This window comes from Zeugodacus cucurbitae, chromosome 3 (assembly GCF_028554725.1).
Source record: "Zeugodacus cucurbitae isolate PBARC_wt_2022May chromosome 3, idZeuCucr1.2, whole genome shotgun sequence".
Taxonomy (NCBI): Eukaryota; Metazoa; Arthropoda; class Insecta; order Diptera; family Tephritidae; genus Zeugodacus; species Zeugodacus cucurbitae.
The window spans coordinates 31,068,078-31,091,080 of NC_071668.1; the positions used below are offsets into that span (position 1 = coordinate 31,068,078).

Genomic DNA, 23,003 nt, shown 5'->3' on the forward strand with positions numbered 1-23,003 from the left:
AAGTCATTAATCTCTATCTGACTCTAACATAGCATCGCTAAGCGTTTATCAAATGTTTGCGAGTGAGCGAATGAAGATTTGAGATAAATTTTCAAAACTTCATGTCGATGGGGGCACCTCTAAACATAGCACGAAATTACTGATTTTTCTCGTGTTTCATGTTTACCTAAAATAGCAACTTTCTACAGGTATGCCGAAGCAAAAATAAAAAAAAGAAGTAAAATCGCTCCACCCTAATATACATACTTCCATATGAAACTCAACTGGTACTGGCTTTGGCTACAAGGTCTTACCGGAGACTTTAACCTGAACACACGTGATATTAGGCCGTCATGGCAGGTACTTACGTAAATTTAATCAACCACATACTTCCATATGCTCCCCCCGCCCTATTTGCAACTAATTTGTGAATGTCAAATGAAAATGCGACTAAAGTTACATCTTTGAACATTTATTATTATTTTACGGACACAAACAGTATATTTTACTAATCAATTGCGGTTGATCTCTTTTTTGCACGGGTAACTGGGACAGTAAATTACTCGTCCAAAAAAAAAATTAAATTTTTATATAAAACTCACTATTAGACCAATTTAAGAAAAAAATCGTGCAAAAAATAGGAAAGTGTAAAAAATATCTGATTTTACATGAAAATCTATCTATTCGTACAGTGAGAATTTAAACTGTTGTTGTTGGTGTAGACTTTTCTGGTATTAACATATGTATATTTACATATTACTGTTAGAAGGAACAAACAACCACTATTTTGTGAATGATAAAAAAATAATACATTTTAAAGTTCCGTCATTATTAGCTGTGTCTTCGTTTTCCTTACTTCTTCATACAGCTTCATTTATTTGTTTACGTATTGAAATTGTTGCAACCTTTTCACCGGCTTTCAAATCTAAAATTTGTATTTTTTAGTTTAAATCTAATATATAATTTATTTATAATAATTCTATTAACAGCAATGTATTTGTGACGTATTGACGTATGGAATTTTGATTTTATTGCAAAAAAGTATACAATTAAAATAAAAAACCGTGTAAAAAGGAGATCAACTGTATTGCTAAAATAACGGATAATTACAATATGTTAAGTAAAGTAGTATGCTAAAATTAGTTCCAAATGTAGTTGTTTGGCAATGTGGAATGACAATTCAATAAATACAGACATACAATCTTGGATAACAGTTTGCATTTGTACAAAGATACTAACAGTTTAATAATAATTTAATAATGATTAGTTTTGATATGGAATTCGTTAACAATAGCACACATTCACATTAGTTTGTTTCTGAGGCTGGAATTAAATAATTTAAATATGCTACATTTTATAACAGTGTATTGTAATTATTATGTATTTAAGATTAATGTAATTGCACATATTACGAACGAAGTGCATTAACGTACATTAAATAGAAATATGCAAATATGTGCATTAGTGAGAGTACTTTTCTTTTAGATCTAACTTTTGATTACTTCCTCTTTTAAACATTATATGTAACTTTGCGTATATAAGTTATATTTTTACCCTGCATGAAGAAAACACTAGCTATCCTTGCGAATCGAACGAAGCAACACCACGAACTGGTAAAATAATACCAGCTGCAATTCTTAATCTTTCAGATATTTCAAGAATTGTCGGCTCGTTTGTTGTTTTATCGGGCTTTAATTCATGTTTTATGAACCGATAACATTCCATGTAGGTATTTGAGAAAGCAACGCCACGAACTGGTAAAATAATATCTGAATGTTTTATTATGAATAAACCCAGAAACAATTAATTCACATTATTTTCAGTTCGATTCAGTGGATTCTTAAAATTTAAAGATGTTGAACAAATTTACAATCTCTAAGCTCTATACGAAAAATGTTATGCAAATCTCCCTGGTATTTTCTTGATTCCATTCACAATACAGCTCTTTAATGCCTGATAAAAAACTTGATTGTTTCCTATTACAGATTCCTTTCTTCTAATGTATTATATTTTAGTGTTGTTAAACAACTACAACGAAAATTTAAGGGAATATATGGCTATGACAAGAATGATAGAAGACAAGATTACGCCATTCGTTTACAGTTAGCTTTTTTGGGTTTTAATCTCCTGTTGAGTGACTCACTCACGACCCCCGAACAAGCGAGCAAAACAAAAAACGAAAGAAAAATTGACAAATTGCACGGTAGTACAAAACAATGATTATTATTTAAAATTCTAATTATTATTTAAAATTCTAAGTGGAAAATGTATTAATTTGAAAAAGAAGTCCACAATGGCGGAATTAAACAACAAGAGTACAAAAAAGTCGTATATAAAGAGTTTTTTTCACTTTTCCATCCAACAAAAAAATTGACAAAATGGCGAACTTTTTGTAACAAAACATATAATTTTAATTATAAATATGCATTTTTATATTGGATCATTTTATAGATGATGATTTTAAGAATCACGTTCATTGTGATATTTTATCTGCACATTATTCAATTTGGTTCACTATGTTTTACATTTCCGTTTTCCATTTCACAATTCTTCTGTTGCCTATTCCCATTCTGGGGTCGTAATCTTGTCTTCTATCATTCTTGGGCTATGATTTATGGCTCGCACTTCTGAATATATTTTCCACTTATGGCTGTGATGCCATACGTATACGTGCCGTTGCTCTAGACTTCGTATGTATTTCGGCGGTGCGTAGTGTGATTCCGAAAATGTCCTCGTGATAACGATTTGCATCCTTTGGAATATATAAATATAAAATATATTATTTTAATTGTAATGGTGCAAATATTCTAATTACAATATGCTCTTTAAATCACAGACAACAACTACCAATTATCAAACATTCCAAACACAAACTTAACATAAAATTTTGCATAATATTTTCTTTAAATTAAATTTTTAACGGTATTCGACTAATTGCTTTTTCAGATTGCACCAAATTTAGCTTTATCAAGATACTAAAGATCAACCTGTGTAAAAGAAAATTTCAAGAATTTTTACCTACAACGAAAAATATACTGAAGAACCCTACAGTTTTATCCAATTAGCGTTAAACTAAAACATTAACAAACAAATAATGACAATATTCAGGTGAAGCTGGACGTTAATGGCAAGTGAAACATTTCCGGAAGGGCCTAAAACTCTTAAAGAAAATAAATATGTCATACACGTATGAGTTCAGCGGATGTATTTCTTAATTTCTGACATATTTGACATATAATCGATTATATTATAAAAATGCAAAAGAAAAGTTGCGATTAATTTTCAACACAAAAGAAAAGTCACACGGCAGCAGATCTAATGAATATGTTGGATAGAACAGCAGTTCGTAGCTCATTTCGCACATTATAGCCTTGCCGAGAGGCGAAGCGTGAGCCTGAGCATAGTCATAGGTTGAAAGATAGTCTTTTTTTAATACGACAAAAATAATAATACGTATTTTAACGAGAACGACGAAAATCTTGCAATTACGCGAACACTTTGAATGCAGAGCTTCCTAAGCGTTTCTAATTTGAATTCCCTATAGAAGAGGCATTTTCTCAAAGTGGAGACTACGATCTCAAAAATTATATAAAATGATAGCGTCTACTACTAGGAATGAGAAAACTTCAATTGTTATAAAGAATGTGCAGAATTTAGGGAATGTGCGGAGGATGAGAGGAAAAGAAACGCTGAAAGACCGCCTTTGCGAATGTCCAGCCTTAAGCCGGTTGAGAAGGGATACCTTCCCCAGTACCAATATTCCAATTAAAAGGGAACTTTACATTTGGAATGAAAAAAACTCAGAAGTTTCATCAAATCTACTGAGTTGTTAATTGTTCCAAATTGAGTAGTTTAAGGATTTCGTGGCATCTGACATACAGCGTAGACATGCATACAGTTTTATCATATCATCCTGATAATTTTGATATACATATGTATATATACATATATATTTATATATACAGTGGAAATTCCATAATTCGAACTTCTATAAGTCGCAGATCTCCATAACTTGAACTTTTGAATTTACAATAACGTTTAGGAATTAAATTTCATACAAATTTCCTTCCATAACTCAAATTTTCTCTAAGGTCTCGATAATTCGAACTCTTGAATTGGCAATAGAAGCCAAATTTCATACAAATCTCATTCCATAAATTGAACTTTTCGACCAGGGCCTAATACAAAATTTATAATTTCACTATCGAGACACAATTTCAAAAGAGTTTCTCTATATCGTATGGAGGAGAATAAAAAATATGATATTACTCTAATTGATTTCATAAATCATGTAACAAAAGCATGGGACACAGACGTCAAGATCCAAACAATAGCAAAATGCAACAAACAAAATTACAGAATACATGTTTTAACGTATGTATGGAGGATGGAGTCATATGTAGAAGTTCACGTAAGTGAGGAAAGTTTCTGACTGCCATTCACTTGGGAGTGGCCAGGAACGATTCTTTTACATGTGGCTCAAGCAGCTCACAACTTCCGGTCTTAGACCAAGTATCCTCTGGGTAGCCAACAGACATCCGTCTGGAAGCGAGCTAAAGTGAGAAGGCGAATCCCGCTTCTGCGGTTGTGCGTAGGGCTTGGGACCCACCACATAAAAACGAATAACCAGTGAATAAGAAACACAGGCCTCGGATGAGAAACCCCCCTTTTGATGACGACCACGGCAAAAGTATAAAGGACTATGATTTAAGGGCATGCACCTGGAATGTCCGGACCCTTAATTGGGAAGGTGCCTCTGCCCAGCTGGTTGATGTCCTCATACAACTAAAGGCTGACATCACCGCAATCCAAGAAATGCGATGGACGGGACAAGGACGGAAGAAGGTGGGTCCTTGTGACATCTACTACAGCGGCCATATAAAGGAGCGCAAATTCGGTGTGGGATTCGTAGTGGGAGAGAGACTCCGTCGTCGAGTCCTGGCATTCACTCCGGTGGATGAACGTCTAGCCACAATCCGCATCAAAGCGAGGCTCTTCAACATATCGCTGATTTGCGCCCACGCCCCGACGGAAGAGAAGGACGATGTGACCAAAGATACCTTCTATGAGCGCCTAGAATGTACCTATGAGCGCTGCCCCCGCCACGATGTCAAAATCGTGCTTGGCGATTTCAACGCTAGGGTGGGTAAAGAAGGTGTCTTTGGCACAACAGTCGGAAAATTCAGCCTCCATGACGAAACATCACCAAACGGTCTGAGGCTGATCGACTTCGCCGGGGCCCGAAATATGGTCATCTGTAGCACTAGATTCCAGCATAAGAAAATCCAACAAGGTACTTGGCAGTCCCCGGATCGAATCACTCGCAACCAGATCGATCATGTTGTGATAGATGGACGACATCTCTCCAGTGTTTTTGATGTGCGTACGCTTCGTGGTCCCAACATCGACTCGGACCACTATCTTGTAGCAGCTAAGATACGCACCCGCCTCTGTGTAGAAAAGCGCACACGTCAACAAACACAAGAAAGGTTCGACATCGAGAAGCTGCAATCACAACCGACAGCCGAACGATTTTCTACTCGACTTGCACTCCTGCTCTCTGAGAGCACTCATCAGCATTTTGGTATAAGGGAGCTGTGGGACGGCATATCAAACTCCTTACGTACAGCTGCAACCGAAACCATTGGCTTTCGGAAAAGCCAAAAAAACAGCTGGTATGATGAGGATTGTCGTCTCGCAGTGGAGAGAAAACAGACTGCCGACCTCGCAATGTTGCGATCGACCGCAACACGAGCGGGATGGGAAAGATACCGAGAGCTGAAGAGGGAAGCGAGACGCATTTGCAGAAAAAGAAAGAAAGAGGCAGAAATGCGTGAGTATGAAGAGCTTGACAAGCTGGCCGACAGGGGTAATGCTCGAAAATTTTACGAAAAGATCCGGCGACTAACTGAAGGTTTCAAGACCGGAGCACATTCCTGTAGGACCCCCAGCGGTGATCTAGTGGTTGATGACCAGAGTATACTGTGTTTGTGGAGGGAACACTCCAGCCTGCTGAATGGCAGTGAAAGTACAACACCAGGAGATGGCGAACCCGATTCCCCAATCGACGACGATGGAACAGATGTTCCATTGCCCGACCGTGAAGAAATTAGAATAGCAATTACCCGCTTGAAGAACAACAAGGCGGCGGGGGCCGATGGATTACCGGCCGAGCTATTCAAATACGGCGGCGAAGAGCTGATAAGGTGCATGCATCAGCTTCTTTGCGAAATATGGTCGGAAGAAAGCATGCCCGACGATTGGAATCTCAGTGTACTCTGCCCAATCCACAAAAAGAGAGACCCCACAATCTGCGGCAACTATCGTGGGATAAGCCTCCTTAACATCGCTTATAAGGTTCTATCGAGCGTACTGTGTGAAAGACTAAAGCCCACCGTCAACAAACTGATTGGACCTTATCAGTGTGGCTTTAGACCTGGAAAATCAACAACTGACCAGATATTCACCATGCGCCAAATCTTGGAGAAGACCCGTGAAAAAAGGATCGACACACACCATCTATTTGTCGACTTTAAAGCTGCTTTCGACAGCACGAAAAGGAGCTGCCTTTATGCCGCGATGTCTGAATTTAGTATCCCCGCAAAACTAATACGGCTGTGTAAGTTGACGTTGAGCAACACCAAAAGCTCCGTCAGGATCGGGAAGGACCTCTCCGAGCCGTTCGATACCAAACGAGGTTTCAGACAAGGTGACTCGCTATCGTGCGACTTCTTTAACTTGATGCTGGAGAAAATTATAAGAGCTGCAGAGCTAAATAGAGAAGGTACAATCTTCTACAAGAGTGTACAGCTCCTGGCGTACGCCGATGATATTGATATCATCGGAAACAACACCCGCGCCGTTAGTTCTGCTTTTTCCCGCCTGGATAAGGAAGCGAAGCGAATGGGTCTGGTGGTGAACGAGGACAAGACGAAATATCTCCTGTCATCAAACAAACAGTCAGCGCATTCGCGTCTTGGCTCCCACGTCACTGTTGACAGTCATAACTTTGAAGTTGTAGATAATTTCGTATACCTAGGAACCAACATTAACACCGATAATAATGTCAACCTTGAAATCCAACGCAGAATCACTCTTGCCAACAGGTGCTACTATGGACTGAGTAGGCAATTGAAAAGTAAAGTCCTCTCTCGACGAACAAAAACTAAACTCTACAAGTCCCTCATCATTCCCGTCCTACTTTATGGTGTAGAAGCGTGGACGGTGTCAACATCCGATGAGGCGGCACTAGGAGTTTTCGAGAGAAAGGTTTTGCGGAAGATTTACGGTCCCTTAAACATTGGCAACGGCGAATACCGCAGAAGATGGAATGATGAGCTGTATGTGTTGTTCGACGACATAGACATAGTCCAGCGAATAAAAAGACAGCGGCTACGCTGGCTGGGTCATGTTGTTCGAATGGATGAAAGTGCCCCAGCTCTGAAAGTTTTCGATGCAGTACCCGCTGGTGGAAGCCGAGGAAGAGGGAGACCTCCACTCCGGTGGAAGGACCAGGTGGAGAAGGACCTGTCTTCACTTGGTATTACCAATTGGCGCCAAACCGCCAAAAGGAGAGATGCGTGGCGCACTGTTGTGGACTCGGCTATAACCGCGTAAGCGGTTTCTACGCCAGTTAAGAAGAAGATGTATGTGATTGGCGTTGCAACCGTTTAGCCGGTTATAGCCGAATCGACGATAGTGCGCCACCTCTCTTTCCTTCGCAGTTCGGCGCCAGTTGGAGATCCCAAGTGTAACCAGGTCGCTCTCCACCTGGTCCCTCCAACGGTGTGGAGGCCTTCCCCTTCCTCGGCTTCCTCCGGCGGGTACTGCATCGAACACTTTCAGGGCTGGAGTGTTTTCGTCCATTCGGACAACATGACCTAGCCAGCGTAGCCGCTGTCTTTTTATTCGCTGAACTATGTCAATGTCGTCGTATAACTCGTACAGCTCATCGTTCCATCGTCTGCGGTATTCGCCGTTGCCAATGTTCTGAGGACCATAAATCTTGCGCAAAATTTTCCTCTCGAAAACTCCTAGTGGTGTCTCATCTGATGTTGACATCGTCCAAGCTTCTGCACCGTAAAGCAGGCCGGGAATGATAAGCGACTTGTAGAGCTTGATTTTGGTTCGTCGAGAGAGGACTTTACTGTTCAATTGCCTACTCAGTCCAAACATGTTTTAACGTATGTAAAGGGTGATTTTTTAAGAGCTTGATAACTTTTTAAAAAAAAAAACGCATAATTAGATTGTTTCATGACATTTACTTTTTGAAGATAATTTCATTTAAATGTTGACCGCGGCTGCGTCTTAGGTGGTCCATTCGGAAAGTCCAATTTTGGGCAACTTTTTCGAGCATTTCGGCCGGAATAGCCCGAATTTCTTCGGAAATGTTGTCTTCCAAAGCTGGAATAGTTGCTGGCTTATTTCTGTAGACTTTAGACTTGACGTAGCCCCACAAAAAATAGTCTAAAGGCGTTAAATCGCATGATCTTGGTGGCCAACTTACGGGTCCATTTCTTGAGATGAATTGTTCTCCGAAGTTTTCCCTCAAAATGGCCATAGAATCGCGAGCTGTGTGGCATGTAGCGCCATCTTGTTGAAACCACATGTCAACCAAGTTCAGTTCTTCCATTTTTGGCAACAAAAAGTTTGTTAGCATCGAACGATAGCGATCGCCATTCACCGTAACGTTGCGTCCAACAGCATCTTTGAAAAAATACGGTCCAATGATTCCACCAGCGTACAAACCACACCAAACAGTGCATTTTTCGGGATGCATGGGCAGTTCTTGAACGGCTTCTGGTTGCTCTTCACCCCAAATGCGGCAATTTTGCTTATTTACGTAGCCATTCAACCAGAAATGAGCCTCATCGCTGAACAAAATTTGTCGATAAAAAAGCGGATTTTCTGCCAACTTTTCTAGGGCCCATTCACTGAAAATTCGACGTTGTGGCAGATCGTTCGGCTTCAGTTCTTGCACGAGCTGTATTTTATACGGTTTTACACCAAGATCTTTGCGTAAAATCTTCCATGTGGTCGAATAACACAAACCCAATTGCTGCGAACGGCGACGAATCGACATTTCACGGTCTTCAGCCACACTCTCAGAAACAGACGCAATATTCTCTTCTGTACGCACTGTACGCATTCGTGTGGTTGGTTTAATGTCCAATAAAGTAAACTGAGTGCGAAACTTGGTCACAATCGCATTAATTGTTTGCTCACTTGGTCGATTATGTAGACCATAAATCGGACGTAAAGCGCGAAACACATTTCGAACCGAACACTGATTTTGGTAATAAAATTCAATGATTTGCAAGCGTTGCTCGTTAGTAAGTCTATTCATGATGAAATGTCAAAGCATACTGAGCATCTTTCTCTTTGACACCATGTCTGAAATCCCACGTGATCTGTCAAATACTAATGCATGAAAATCCTAACCTCAAAAAAATCACCCGTTACATAAAACTGTATGCGAATAAATATTTTATAAAGCTATATTTTACAGCTTTTTGACAAATTTATGTTTTATTGCAAATTTATATAACTCGAAGTCTCTCCAATTTCACTTTTTTTTGTGGATTATGGTGATTCGAGTTAGAGAAGTTAAACTGTATATATGTATATATATATTTATAAACCTATATTTAAATAAAACAATTTTAGATAATAACAAGTAAGGAAAGGCTAAGTTCGGGTGCAACCGAACATTTTATACTCTCGCAATTTATTGAAGAAATTTAACCAATACATATATGCGGAATAAAGCTCACCGTATTTTTGAAAAACCTACAATGAGGTAAATGTTATGACCCGATTTTAATAATTTTTGGAACAGAGACACACTATTAGAAGAAAACAATTTCCTCTGAATTAAATTGAGACATCTGAGAGATTTACCCATATTTTCGGTTAAAATTTATCCTTAGGAGCTGAGTTCAACATGTTCGATATCTGGGGCCTTGAAAAGTTATGGTCCGTTTTCGACAATTTTTTCACTAGTAAAGCCAGAGATGATATGCACTAATTGTGTAAAGTTTTATTCCGTTATCTTTATTGGTTCCTTATGTTTACATTATAAAGTGAAGGAATAAGATGGATTTCAAAATTGAGTTATAAGGATAGTAGTAGTGGTTGTGAACCGATTTCGCCCATTTTTTGTCCGTGTTGTCAGGGTGTCAAGAAAATATTATATACCGAATTTCATTCGAATCGGTCAAGTAGTTCCTGAGATATGGTTTTTGACCCATAAGTGAGCGATGCCACGCCCATTTTCCATTTTGTAAAAAGAGTACAGCTCCCTTCTGCTATTTCTTCTGCAAAATTTAGTGTTTCTGACGTTTTTCGTTAGTTAGTTAACCCACTTTTAGTCATTTTCAACCTAACCTTTGTAAGGGAGGTGGGCGTGGATATTATCCGATTTCAACTATTTTCATGGTGTGTGGTGGGGTATGTAAGAGAACCGACTGCAGAAAGTTTGGTTTATATAGCTTTATTGGTTTGCGAAATATATGCAAATAACCGATTTGTGGGCGGGGCCACGCCCACTTCCCCAAAAAAATTACATCCAAATATGCCCCCTCCTAGTGCGATCCTTTATTCCAAATTTTTCTTTAATATCTTCATTTATGGCTTAGTTATGACACTTTATGTGTTTTTGGTTTTCGCCATTTTGTGGGCGTGGCAAGGGTCCGATTCTGCCCATTTTCGAACTTGATCTTCTTATGGTGCCAAGGAATATTTGTGCCAAGTTTCGTCAAGATATCTTAATTTTTACTCTAGTTACAGCTTGCACAGACGGACGGACGGACAGACATCCGGATTTCAAATCTACTCGTCACCCTGATCACTTTGGTATATATGACTCTATATCTAACTCTTTTAGTTTTAGGTGTTACAAACAACCGTTATGTGAACAACTTTATACGATATATATGCCGAATATGTGGGTCATATTGTGTATTATATAATAAAATTAAATGAACAAATTGCGAGAGTATAAAATGTTCAGTGACACCCGAACTTAGCCCTTCCTTACTTGTTTTTTATTCAATTTCTTTTCCATTGTTTTGCCTTAAATTTCAATTTTTTTTCAATGCTCTCCTCTACTTACTTATGCATATGTATCTACTTTATTGTACGTGGAATCTTTACAACCGTAAATATTTGCACACAATGTGAAAAGTTTGTGCTCTGTTGCCATACTGTGGTTGAAGAGTGGGGCAGCATTACAATTTAGAAGCACTCGCATATAATACCATACATTTCTACCGGTGCTATGTATGCAAGTACATAGATACGCGAACAATTCAGAACCAACGAATTTGTTGAAACTACGCACATCGGACGGCAAGATACACACCTGCTGCTAAATAACATGAAAAACATATTTTGAGCTAAAGAACAGCAATGTCAAGTAACTGAAATTCGTACATTCACACAAGCTCATACGCACCACTAACTCTAACACTGTACAGCCATACCCATAGCTTACATATCTATTTACTTTCAAGGCACATACACGAGCTGCACGATTGAAAGCATTTCACAGTTACGAGCTTGTATGCATTCTTGCTTTTGACTTACCCGCAATGTGAGCATAAATGTCTCAACTTCCGTTTCGGTTTTTTTCTCTTTTACGGCAATGCATTTCCTGCAAAAAAGAGAATTTCAGAAATACGACCATGAAAAATACATACGAATGGTGTGAATGTTGTTGTAAACAATCTATAAGCAAATGTGTGAGTCCTTGTATGTGTAAATGTGTGTCAAAATATAAATGCACTCGTATGTACGTATGCGTAAGCGTGTTCAGTTAATAGCTGCAAAGTTACATGCTTGAAAAAATTAAGTATTATTTAGCCACACCTCTGGAGAAGCGTACGTAAAATGTGGCAAGGATTCAACCAACAATTCTTGCAGTCTGTGGCAAGCGTTGAGGTGAGCGCGTGGTGTCTCACTATGACAGCTCTATTTACGTGTGTTACGCTTTGTCAATTGATATGTTTATTGCAGGTTAGGACAATACAAACTGACTGACAGATATTTAACGTATAATAAAAGCCGAAGGCATACCAGTTTACCACTGAAGAAACTCTGCTTATGAAAGGTAGATAACTCTACTATTTTCGGCAAGTCTCTTGTTCTTATGGGTTTAGTTCTGGTTGAAAGTACTTAACGATTTATGTTTTTACTTATTTTTACGAAAGTGGCACCTGAAGTACATCGGCTAGAGTCTATGTTGAAATATACCAATATCTGGAAAACTACGAGTTATTTCTACGCAACTATTACAATATTGCATCAGTCTTTAGCCAGTAAGTCGAAATCATGTCCATTGAAAATCACAGGCCTCAGTGAACTTGTGTGGGTCAACATGCAATTTGTCATTGGTAAAATTTAGTTTGTAAGAAATAAGTTTTGATGATGATTGATAATGTTTACTGGTGCAATAACAACAAAAAATTCGCGTTAATCCATCTTTTGTACAGTTGGTGCTTGATTTGTTGTTTTGCATTAGCATTTACCTGATTGTCTGGTAAACATGCTCCGCCATTGTGACGTCGCCACAAACGTAAATGTGACCTTGCTCTTCGACAATCAGCTGGTAAAGTGAGTCAAATTCCTTTTCAATCAAATCCTGTACGTAGGTCTGTAAAGAAAAAAGCATGCGAAATTTAATTCAACAAGCAGTGCTGCCAAACATATGAAAGCAATAAAATCGTACGAGTATGGAATGAATAGATTTTTAGCAAAATTTATGATAAAATAGCTTAACAAATAAGAATGAAATAAATATACTAAAAAAACAAGTAAGGAAAGGCTAAGTTCGGGTGCAACCGAACATTTTATACTCTCGCAATTTATTGCTATGTTTTTATTAAGATAACACACAATTTGACCCATATATTCGGTAAAAGTCCAATAGAAAAGCGAAAATCATCATATATGGTATATAGGCTGAGGTAATTCCTGAGCCGATTAAACTCATTTTCATCACCAACCTACATTATATCTAAGATTGTATGCTCATTTAATTTGGCTAAGAAATTTCATATATTTGACGATTTATAAGCTATTAAGCCCGTCGAATTTTTGAAAATCCTATAATTAGCTATATGAGAGCTCGGGGAAGTTACGACCCGATTTTAACCATTTCTGATACAGAGATACACTATTAGAAGAAAAAGATTTCCTCTGAATTAAATTAAGATATCTGAGAGATTTACCGATATTTTAGGTGAAAAATAATTTTCGGTGAGTTCTTCAAATTCGATATCCGGCGCCTTGAAAAGTTATAGTCCGATTTCGAAAATTTTTTCACAAGCGATGTCACGGATCATAAACAGTATTTATGTAAACCTTTACTTTCGAACTGCGAAGGAGAGAGAGAGGTGGCGCACTATCGTCGATTCGGCTATAACCGGCTAAACGGTTGCAACGCCAATCACATACATACATTACTTTGCTATCTTCATTGGTTCCTAATGCATATCTTATAAAGTGAAGGAATCAGATGGAATTCAAAATTGAGTTATATGGGAAGTTGTCGTAATTGTAAACCGATTTCACCATTTTCCACACGTGTCATCAGGGTGTCGAGAAAATGCTATATACCGAATTTCATTGAAATCTGTCGAGTAGTTCCTGAAATATGGTTTTTGACCCATAAGTGGGAGATGCCACGCCCGTTTTCCATTTTGTAAAAAAATATGAGTGCAGCTTCCATCTGCCATTTCTTATGTAAAATTTAGTGTTTTTGACGTGTTTCATTAGTGAGTTAACGCACTTTTAGTAATTTTCAACCTAACCTTTGTATGGCAGGTGGGCGTGGGTATTATCAGATTTCTTTCATTTTTGGACTGTATTAAGAAGTGGCTAAAAAAGACGACTGCAGAAAGTTTGGTTTATATAGCACTATTGGTTTGCGAGATATGTACAAATAACCGATTTGGGGCGGGGCTACGCCCACTTCCCAAAAAAAGTTACATCCAAATATGCCCCTCCATAGTGCGATTCATCATCTATGTATGTATGTGATTGGCGTTCAACCGTTTAGCCGGTTATAGCCGAATCGATGAGAGAGCGCCACTCCTCTCTTTCTTCCGCAGTTCGGCAGTTCGGGAATGATAAGCGAAGAGCTCGCACGTCGCGGCCAAAGACTTCAGCCCTATCAGTCTCTCCTCTTTTCTACTGAAAACATTGGAGAGGCTGATCGATCGATTTATAAGGGGTAGGATGCCCAGAAATCGTCTCTCTAAAGCGCAGCACGCTTATTGTAAAGGCAGGTCAGTGGACACAGCCTTACACATGGTCGTCTCATGGATAGAGAAAGCTATCGGACGTAAAGAATATGCGGTGGGAACCTTCCTCGACATTGAGGGGGCTTTCAATAACGTACTGTCGGAAGCGGTAGTAAAGCCCCTAAATAGATTCGAGGTTGAGTCCAACCTCAAGTATCTTATATTCACTCTTCTCTGCGATAGAACGATTGTAGCAGAATGGGGCACCACTCGGGTGCGACGGGAGGTAAATAGGGGTACTCCGCAGGGAGGGGTCCTCTCACCTCTTCTCTGGATCATGGTCGTAGGCGACCTTCTGGGAAAGCTTAATGAAATCGGATACCGGGCGATTGCCTATGCAGACGACGTGGTTTTCGTGGTTGAAGGTAAGTTTCTGGATACCGTATATGATTTGACTCAAAGTTACCTTGATATCGTATCGAGTTGGGCTTTGGACAACGGTCTTCCTGTAAATCCTAGTAAGACTGAGATAGTTCTTTTCACTAGGAGATACAAAATACCGGATGCGCCTCTGCCGTCGATCGACTTTGGCACTGAATTCCTTACTTCATATAGCACCCGTGGACATAGCCGGAAGGTGTATGGCCGCGAAAACCGCTAACAGCCTGAGGGAGGCTGGGTATATAACAGAGTGCGCGCCTGGGCACTCTAGTATCCTCAGGCGCTTCGACTTCATTCCGAGGCTACTGGACTACTATCATGTCGACGAGGCGGTCTATTCTCTGCTCTCATACCTTCAAGAGAGGGTTGGGTGGGTAGAAGTCGCTGGAGGAGAGACGCGGTAAGCTTCTATACGGATGGGTCGAAGTTAGCGGGTAAAGTTGGGGGAGGAGCTGCGGAGTGCTGCAGCTTTCAAAAAGGTAACGATCCACTCTGATAGCAGGGCGGCAATATTAGCCTTAAGCTCAACGACTGTGCGCTCCAGGCTGGTTAAGGATTGCCAGTCCTCGCTATCAGTTGCATCGGAGCACTTTGCTATCATACTAGTTTGGGTGCCTGGCCACAGCGGAATCGCAGGAAACTGCAAGGTTGATGAGCTTGCTAGGATAAGTACTTCTGTTGCACTTACAGAGGAATGGGAACAAACAGGAGCGCCGCTTGCCTCTTGCAACTTGCTTCTGGATGAATGGGTCTCAGTCGAACTGAGCAGGCGTTGGACAGTCATTAGCACCTGTTCTGTCGCAAGATCATTCGGGCCCAAAGTAAATCGCAGGAGGTCAAGGGAACTCTTTACCCTAAACAAGAACAATCTTTCCTAAGTTATAGGTGTTCTAACTGGCCATTGTCCCATTGGGACTCACGCGGTCAAATAAAGAATTTTATCGGATGCTAGCTGCAAAAGCTGCCTAGAAGAAGGTGAGGTAGAATCCTCCCATCATTGCCTTTTGGAATGTCCCGCCTTTGCGAGATCTAGACAAAAAATGCTTGGATCTCACTTTTTTGGGCACCCCCGCGAATTAGCGGACACAGAAGTTAAAAACCTCTGTAGACTTGTGGTAGGTTCCGCGCTTTGTCGATTCATAAATAAGTGAGGGGGTTGAATTTTTACGGCGTCATAAAGGACTGCTTTCGATAGTCTAAGTGGGTTTCCCCCTTTATAGGGAAACAGCCTTCGTACCTAACCTAACCTAACCTACAGCTTGCACAGATGGACGGACGGACAGACAGACATTCGGATTTTGACTCGCCTCGTCGCCCTGATCACTTTGGTATACATAACCCTATATCTAACTCATTAAGTTTTGGGTGTTACAAACAACCGTTATGTGAACAAAACTATAATACTCTCTTAGCAACTTTGTTGCGAGAGTATAACAAGTAAGGAAAGACTAAGTTCGGGTGCAACCGAACATTTTATACTCTCGCAATTTATTGCTATATTTTTATTATAACACACAATTTGACTCATTTATTCGGCATAACGTCCGATAGAAAAACGAAAATCATCATATATTGTATATAGGCTGAGGTAATTCCTGACCCCGATTTTACTCATTTCCACCACCAACATTCATTTGTAAGCTATTAATCCCATCGCATATTTGAAAACCCTCTTAATTTAGGTATCTGAGACCTATGGGAAGTTGTCACCCGATTTTAACCATTTCAGGTACAGAGACCCACTATTAGAAGCAGAAGATTTCCTCTGAATTAAATTAAGTTATCTGAAAGATTTACCGATATTTTCGGTGAAAAATTACCCTAAGGCACTGAGTTCTTCATATTCGATATCCGGGACATTGAAAAATTATAGTTATTTATTCCGCTATGTTCATTGGTTCTTTATGCATATTTTATAAAGTGAAGGAATGAGATGGTGTTCAAAATTGAGTAATATGGGAAGTTATCGTGACGGTGAACCATTATTATCCATTTTCCAGGGTGTCAAGTAAATATTATACCGAATTTAATTGAAATCGGTCGAGTAGTTCCTGAGATATGGGTTTTGACCCATAAGGGGGCGCCCATCTTCCATTTTGTGAAAAAATTTGAGTGCAACTGCTTTCTGTTATTTCTTCCGTAAAATTTAGTGTTTCTGATGTTTTTCGTTAGGCAGTTAACACACTTTTAGTCATTTTCAACCTAACCTTTGTATGGCAGGTGGGCGTGGTTTCGATTATCCGATTTCAACTATTTTCATGGAGTGTAGTGGAGTACGTAATGGAACCGACTGTAGAAAGTTTGGTTTATGTAGCTTTATTGGTTTGCGAGATATATACAAAAAAACTTATTTGGGGGCGGGGCCATACAACTTTATTTTATACCATAGAAAATAGCTATTTGTGCAAAATTAAATGGGTAAACAATTTGAATGAAATGTTTTCGATTTATTAATAAGAAATTGGGCCCCCGATCTTATTTTTCAAAGGTTTTAGCCAATTTGTAATATAATTGGCCAACTTTTACGGTACTGAAACGTTTTTCTTCCCCCATTTCTCCTTAATAGCTTGGTTTAGCTGTCATACTGTTTTGTTCAGCTAAAAACTGTTGCGGAAAGTATGTCCCATAAATCCTCTATTGAATTCAGATCTAGATCTAGACACCGAAGTCAGAAAATATTACGCGACTCGAAAAAGGCATTAGTATACCCTGCGAAGTGGATAAGCGCGTTATCATGCTGGAACATCCAGTTGTCGCCATGATACGCCTTAGCAAACGTGATAAATTCACTGTCCAGCAATTCCATATATATTTTCATACGACTCGGGACAAGGCAACTGGGACACTTCCCTTTGGCGCTAAGAGCAGCCCACATCATTAGAGATGCACCGCCATATTTGCGCTTTTAGTAAGTATGGCGAGGGTGCAGTAGATACCTCCAATACTTATGATCCATCTAAATTTAATGTTTCCTCATCACTAAATATCAAATTTTGAAACTCTACTTCTTAGAATTTGTATTTTTCAAAAAAGGATGCATTCGTTTTTGTGGAGATTATAAACGCGGGTTCAGACTCTTTGCTTTCGTATTTAAGATTTAAGTATCCTTTCAAAATTTGTTGTACACGTTCTCTTGGCATTTATAGACCAAATTCCGCTTTAATTTGGAGCAACTCATCATGACCTGAGTTGCCAACTTACGAATATGCCATTTGGTACATTCATTTATCGAAGATCTTGGTCCAGTACGCTTATGTTTTTGGTATTCCTCTGGCTTTCTAAAAAGTTATGGTTTTTCGATGGCACATTACTTCAACAGTATCTACATAATTTTTTAAAACATCTTTATTCATAATCTCAATCAGGATCTGTTCCTCAGACGAAATTCGGTTCCAAATCACATTTTTAACTACAATGAAAGTTAGTTGTTTTTATATATGTACATGGAATTATTTTTCAATTAATGCTTACATCCTCGTTAATTGCTTTTATAATTCCAATAGTCGAGATGTTGACACCGCGATAGCCAAAAAACAAATATGTTCATTTTTTGCACATATACCTATTTTCGACCCGATCTGCATACTGGACTAATACTAACTGTACTATGAGCAAGGTGTTGTCGTCGATTTTTTGTGCGGCAAACAGAAATAAAGCATTAATAAACATAACTACATGCTCAGAATTAAGCTATTATTTCTTTCTTTTGAGAATTACAAAAAAAAAAAATTTTGCACAAATATCAATTAATCTCTGATTCCAGCTGATTCTTTCACTTCATAATATATACATAAGGAACCAATGAAGATAGCGGAATAAAACTTTGCACAAATACTGTATATGATTTGTGGCATCACTTGTGAAAAAATGGTCAAAATCGGACAATAACTTTTCGTTGCCCGGATATGGAATATGAAGTATTCAGTGCCTAAGGGTGATTTTTGACAAAAGTATCGGTAAATCTCTCAGATATTTTAATGTAATTCTGAGGAAATTTTTTTCTTCTAATATTGTGTCTCTGTTCCAAAAATTATTAAAATTGGGTTATACTTCTGCTAGCTCCCCTATATCTAATTGTAGGTTTCTCAAAATACGGTATGCTTTATTCCGCATATATCGGTTAATATGTAAGATATTTTAGCAAAATAAAGTATATAGTCTCGGATATAGTGTACATTGGTGGGGAAAATGAGTGAAATAGGTTCAGGAATTACCTCAGCCCTCATATGCCATATATGATACTTTTACGTGATTCTATTACACTTTCTGCCGACTATATGGATCAAATTTTATTTTATCTTAATAAAATTACATAAATAAATTGCAAGAGTATAAAATGTTATGTTGCACCCGAACTTAGGCTTTCCTTACTTGTTTGCATTAAATTTTCGCGAAATGTCCACTGTAAATTACAACGGATAGTTATAACAATGCACTAAAATATGGCATTTGGTTGAGTGACAAAGCATAAAACTTATCGATGCCCGCCAAAATCTAAAATGCACCTCCGATACACTTTAAAATCAATACATCCCTAGTTCAAGAAATTTCACGGTTTAGGTATACGAAAATATTTTGACGAGTACAATAAAGCCATTTGCAGAGGAATACCTGCTTGAACACCACATTTTTATGCAGGATAAAAACATACTGCTAGGAGCGTTAAAACATGGTTTTCCTTCTAAAACGATACGGCTTTGAATCCGGACATTCACCTAATAGACAGCCTTTGGGTGTTTGTTTGTAATTTTGCCTAGACAATGCAAAGCTATGCTTGAATCAAAAGGCTATCTGAAAGTCTACTAACTTAAAGAAATAAGTTGTAAACAAATACTTAATTTTTAGGTGTATGTTTTAAAATATTGCAAAACAAGTAAGGAAGAGCTAAGTTCGGTTGTGACCGAACATTTTATACTCTCGCAATTTATTTATTTAATTATATAATAGACGAACCAAAATCAAGCTCTACAAGTCGCTTATCATTCCCGTCCTGCTCTACGGTGCAGAAGCTTGGACGATGTCAACATCAGATGAGACGACACTAGGAGTTTTCGAGAGGAAAATTTTGCGCAAGATTTATGGTCCTAAGAACATTGGCAACGGCAAATACCGCAGACGATGGAACGATGAGCTGTACGAGTTATACGACGACATTGACATAGTTCAGCGAATAAAAAGACAGCGGCTACGCTGGCTAGGTCATGTTGTCCGAATGGACGAAAACACTCCAGCCCTGAAAGTGTTCGATGCAGTACCCGCCGGAGGAAGCCGAGGAAGGGGAAGGCCTCCACTCCGTTGGAGGGACCAGGTGGAGAGCGACCTGATTACACTTGGGATCTCCAACTGGCGCCGAACTGCGAAGGAGAGAGAGAGATGGCGCACTATCGTCGATTCGGCTATAACCGGCTAAACGGTTGCAACGCCAATCACATACATACATATAATAGACAATTTGACCCACATATTCGTCATATATATGGTATAAAGTCCATTGAAAGTTGGATACCCTAATATTAGGTTAGAAGCACCGAGGTTTTCATGTTCGATATATGGGGTCTTGAAAACCTATGGTCCGGGGCTGCCACACTACAAATGCAGTATTTATGTTCCTATAAGTTAATCTTAGAAAAGGTTATGTAAAATGTGGAAGGAAACATTAAAGGGATATATAATGAGTAGTAAGAGAAGAGCACCCGCAATCATTGCTATCAATAAAAGTGTAGAATCGATAAAAACGATAGACAAAGCGAAAGTGACGACAATGAGAATAAGTAGCGAAAGAGCGCGGTAGAGTATGGGGCAGGGCAATGCAGTATTTATGTACCGATATGTTCAATAGTGCTTACTTTATATAATATATTGTAAACGATTTAGATGGACTTCAAAGTTCTGGTATATAGGAAGTAGGCGTGGTTGTGGTCCGATTTGATTTGGCCTATTTTCAAAACATATCATTGAGATGAAAGGAAAGGATGTTACAAACCAAATTTCATTGATATTGGTCGAGTAGTTTCGGAGATATGGTTTTTGACCCATAAGTGGGCGAAGCCACACCCACTTAAAATTTTGTATACCAATTATACAAGTGTTCCAAGTTTCATCAAGATATCTTAATTTTTACTCAAGTTACAGCTTGCACAGACGGACAGACATTCGCATTTGAACTCCACTTGTCACTCTGATCACTTTGGTATACATATATGTATAACTCCATACCTAACTCGTTTAGTTTTGGGTGTTACATACAACCGACAACCGTTATGTGAACAGTACTATTATACTCTCTTAGCAACATTGTTGCGAGAGTATAAAAATATGGGTGCCACCAAAACTTCAAGTGTGGAAGAAACCCAAAAATCTTTTGCGGACGGAAAAGGTTGATAACATCCATAAAAGAGTATCTCTATATGGCATGGAGGAGAATCATGTACCAAAGACATGGGGTGCAGTCATCAAGAGCCAAACTATAGAAAACTACAACAAACAAAATTACAGAAAACATAATTAAAAGTATTTGCATAAAACTTTTTGCGAAGTACATATAAAGGTATAAATCTATATTTTACAGTTTTTGAGTCTCCCTAACTCGAAGTTTTTTTTGTGGATTATGGTGATTCAAGTAGTAAGTTCCACTGTAATACCAAAATTTTTAGGTAAACTAAAGCTAAACTAAACCTACTTTGTCAGTTAGTTTAAAACGATTAGAAAAATCATACACACAGTGCAAAAGAAGTAAATATTTTGTTCTTACCTTAGGTATGTTAGACTCACGTGAAAGAGCCAGGAAGACGCGATCTAATATTTTATCGCTCAACAAGTGCGCTTTCTCCTCCGCATATAGATCAACATCGCGATTGCGACATCCGAAGAAGAGCCAAACCTTAGGCAGCGGCACATCCGCATTTAACTCACGCAACATTTCGAACTCCTGCCAGAACGAGCGGAACGGCGCTATGCCAGTACCAGGTCCAATCAAGATGATCGGGCGTTCATGATCAGGAGGCAAATGGAAGCTCGGTGCACTACGTACAAACATATGCAATTCGTCGGTCTTATTTAGACCGGCTAGATAATTTGAGCAAACTCCATATCGTTCATCTCCATTACCATCCTCAGACCGATAGCGCACGATTGCCACTGTTAAATGTATCTCATTGTCAACTTTACGAGGCGAAGAGGAAATCGAGTAAAATCTGGCTTGTAGAGGCATTAAGTTAACCAGCACCAGCGTTGCAGGTGGTTTGCAAGAAGGGAATTCCTCGAGAACTTCCAGTAAATGTGGCAAGCGCCAGTGTCGCCAATCTTCATATGTCGAAGAGTCAGTTGCCAATAACTGTAAACGGTCCTTATCCTGATTGTCGTCGCAAAACCCAGAGAGAAGAGTTAGCATGTGACGTGTTGGCGGCGTGGTTATATCAAAGAAACGCAGCAATAAATTACGAACTGAATCTGGTGGAACTTTATCGTGGCATTCCCATAGTTTGAAAATGCCATTTGATGTATGCTTCTCCTTAAGCAATTGCAACTGCAAGACCTCATCCATATTTTCAATACCAGTTAGTCGTTTTAAAATACCATCAACGATTTCTGGGCGATTAGAGGGAAATATACCAACATGATCCCCTGGTTCATATTCCAAACCAGGGGCGTTAATTTTCAAAAGAATGGTAGTCTTTTCATCATTTCCAATATTGGTAAGGTTAAACGGAGCTTCCTTAATCGGACAGCAATACACCTTTTTGTTATGGAATTTTGATAAAAGCTCCTCCAAGGAGCCACGAGTCTTCGAGGGAACCAAACGTACGGTATTTACGGTCAGTGAATCATTTTGTAGAGCCAACGAAGCATCCGATAAACTCTCCTCTGGATCTAAACAGAATGTCTCACAAGCAAGCTTTAAATGAATTATTAAAATGTTAACTAAACTGTATGTTCTATGGTCATGATAAAAATACTGAGTTGGGAGTACAGTGATCCCCGCTAAGTGCGCCCGCGTTTAAGTGCTTTGCCGCTTAAGTGACAACATTTTGCGGCATCGTTGTTTTTTCTCTAAATTTACATATACAATTCCCCGCTTAAGAGCCTCCTCCTAAGTGTCTTTCCCGCTTAATTGCCTGTAATATTTAGGCCATAAATACATAATTGTGTGCAATTTTGCTCTTTTAAGTGCCTTTTAAAATGTTTGACATTGCAATGATTTTATCTTTATATTTATTGTTATTTATAAGTATTTTTGTTTTTAATAAGAAATAAATGTGACTTTCATTCTAAAATAAAAATATTATATCGAAGTATTTGCGAAAATGCTTAATAAGTACCTCGAAGCACTTAAGCGGGATT

General features: G+C 38.8%; 1 protein-coding gene across 2 annotated transcripts in view; it reads right to left on the reverse strand.

Moving 5' to 3' along the window:
• Positions 1–448: 448 nt before the first annotated feature.
• LOC105219547 (nitric oxide synthase-like) overlaps positions 449–23,003 on the reverse strand; it is a 174,514-nt gene continuing 151,959 nt past the window's right edge. For both annotated transcript variants that reach the window (XM_054226417.1, XM_011195764.3), the window contains 4 exons: positions 21,415–22,557; positions 12,507–12,631; positions 11,566–11,632; positions 449–2,731 (listed from right to left, as the gene is read on the reverse strand). In XM_054226417.1, coding sequence (XP_054082392.1) covers positions 2,624–2,731; positions 11,566–11,632; positions 12,507–12,631; positions 21,415–22,557 — 1,443 coding nt within the window. In that variant the 3' untranslated portion in view covers positions 449–2,623. The remainder of the gene's footprint in view (positions 2,732–11,565; positions 11,633–12,506; positions 12,632–21,414; positions 22,558–23,003) is intronic.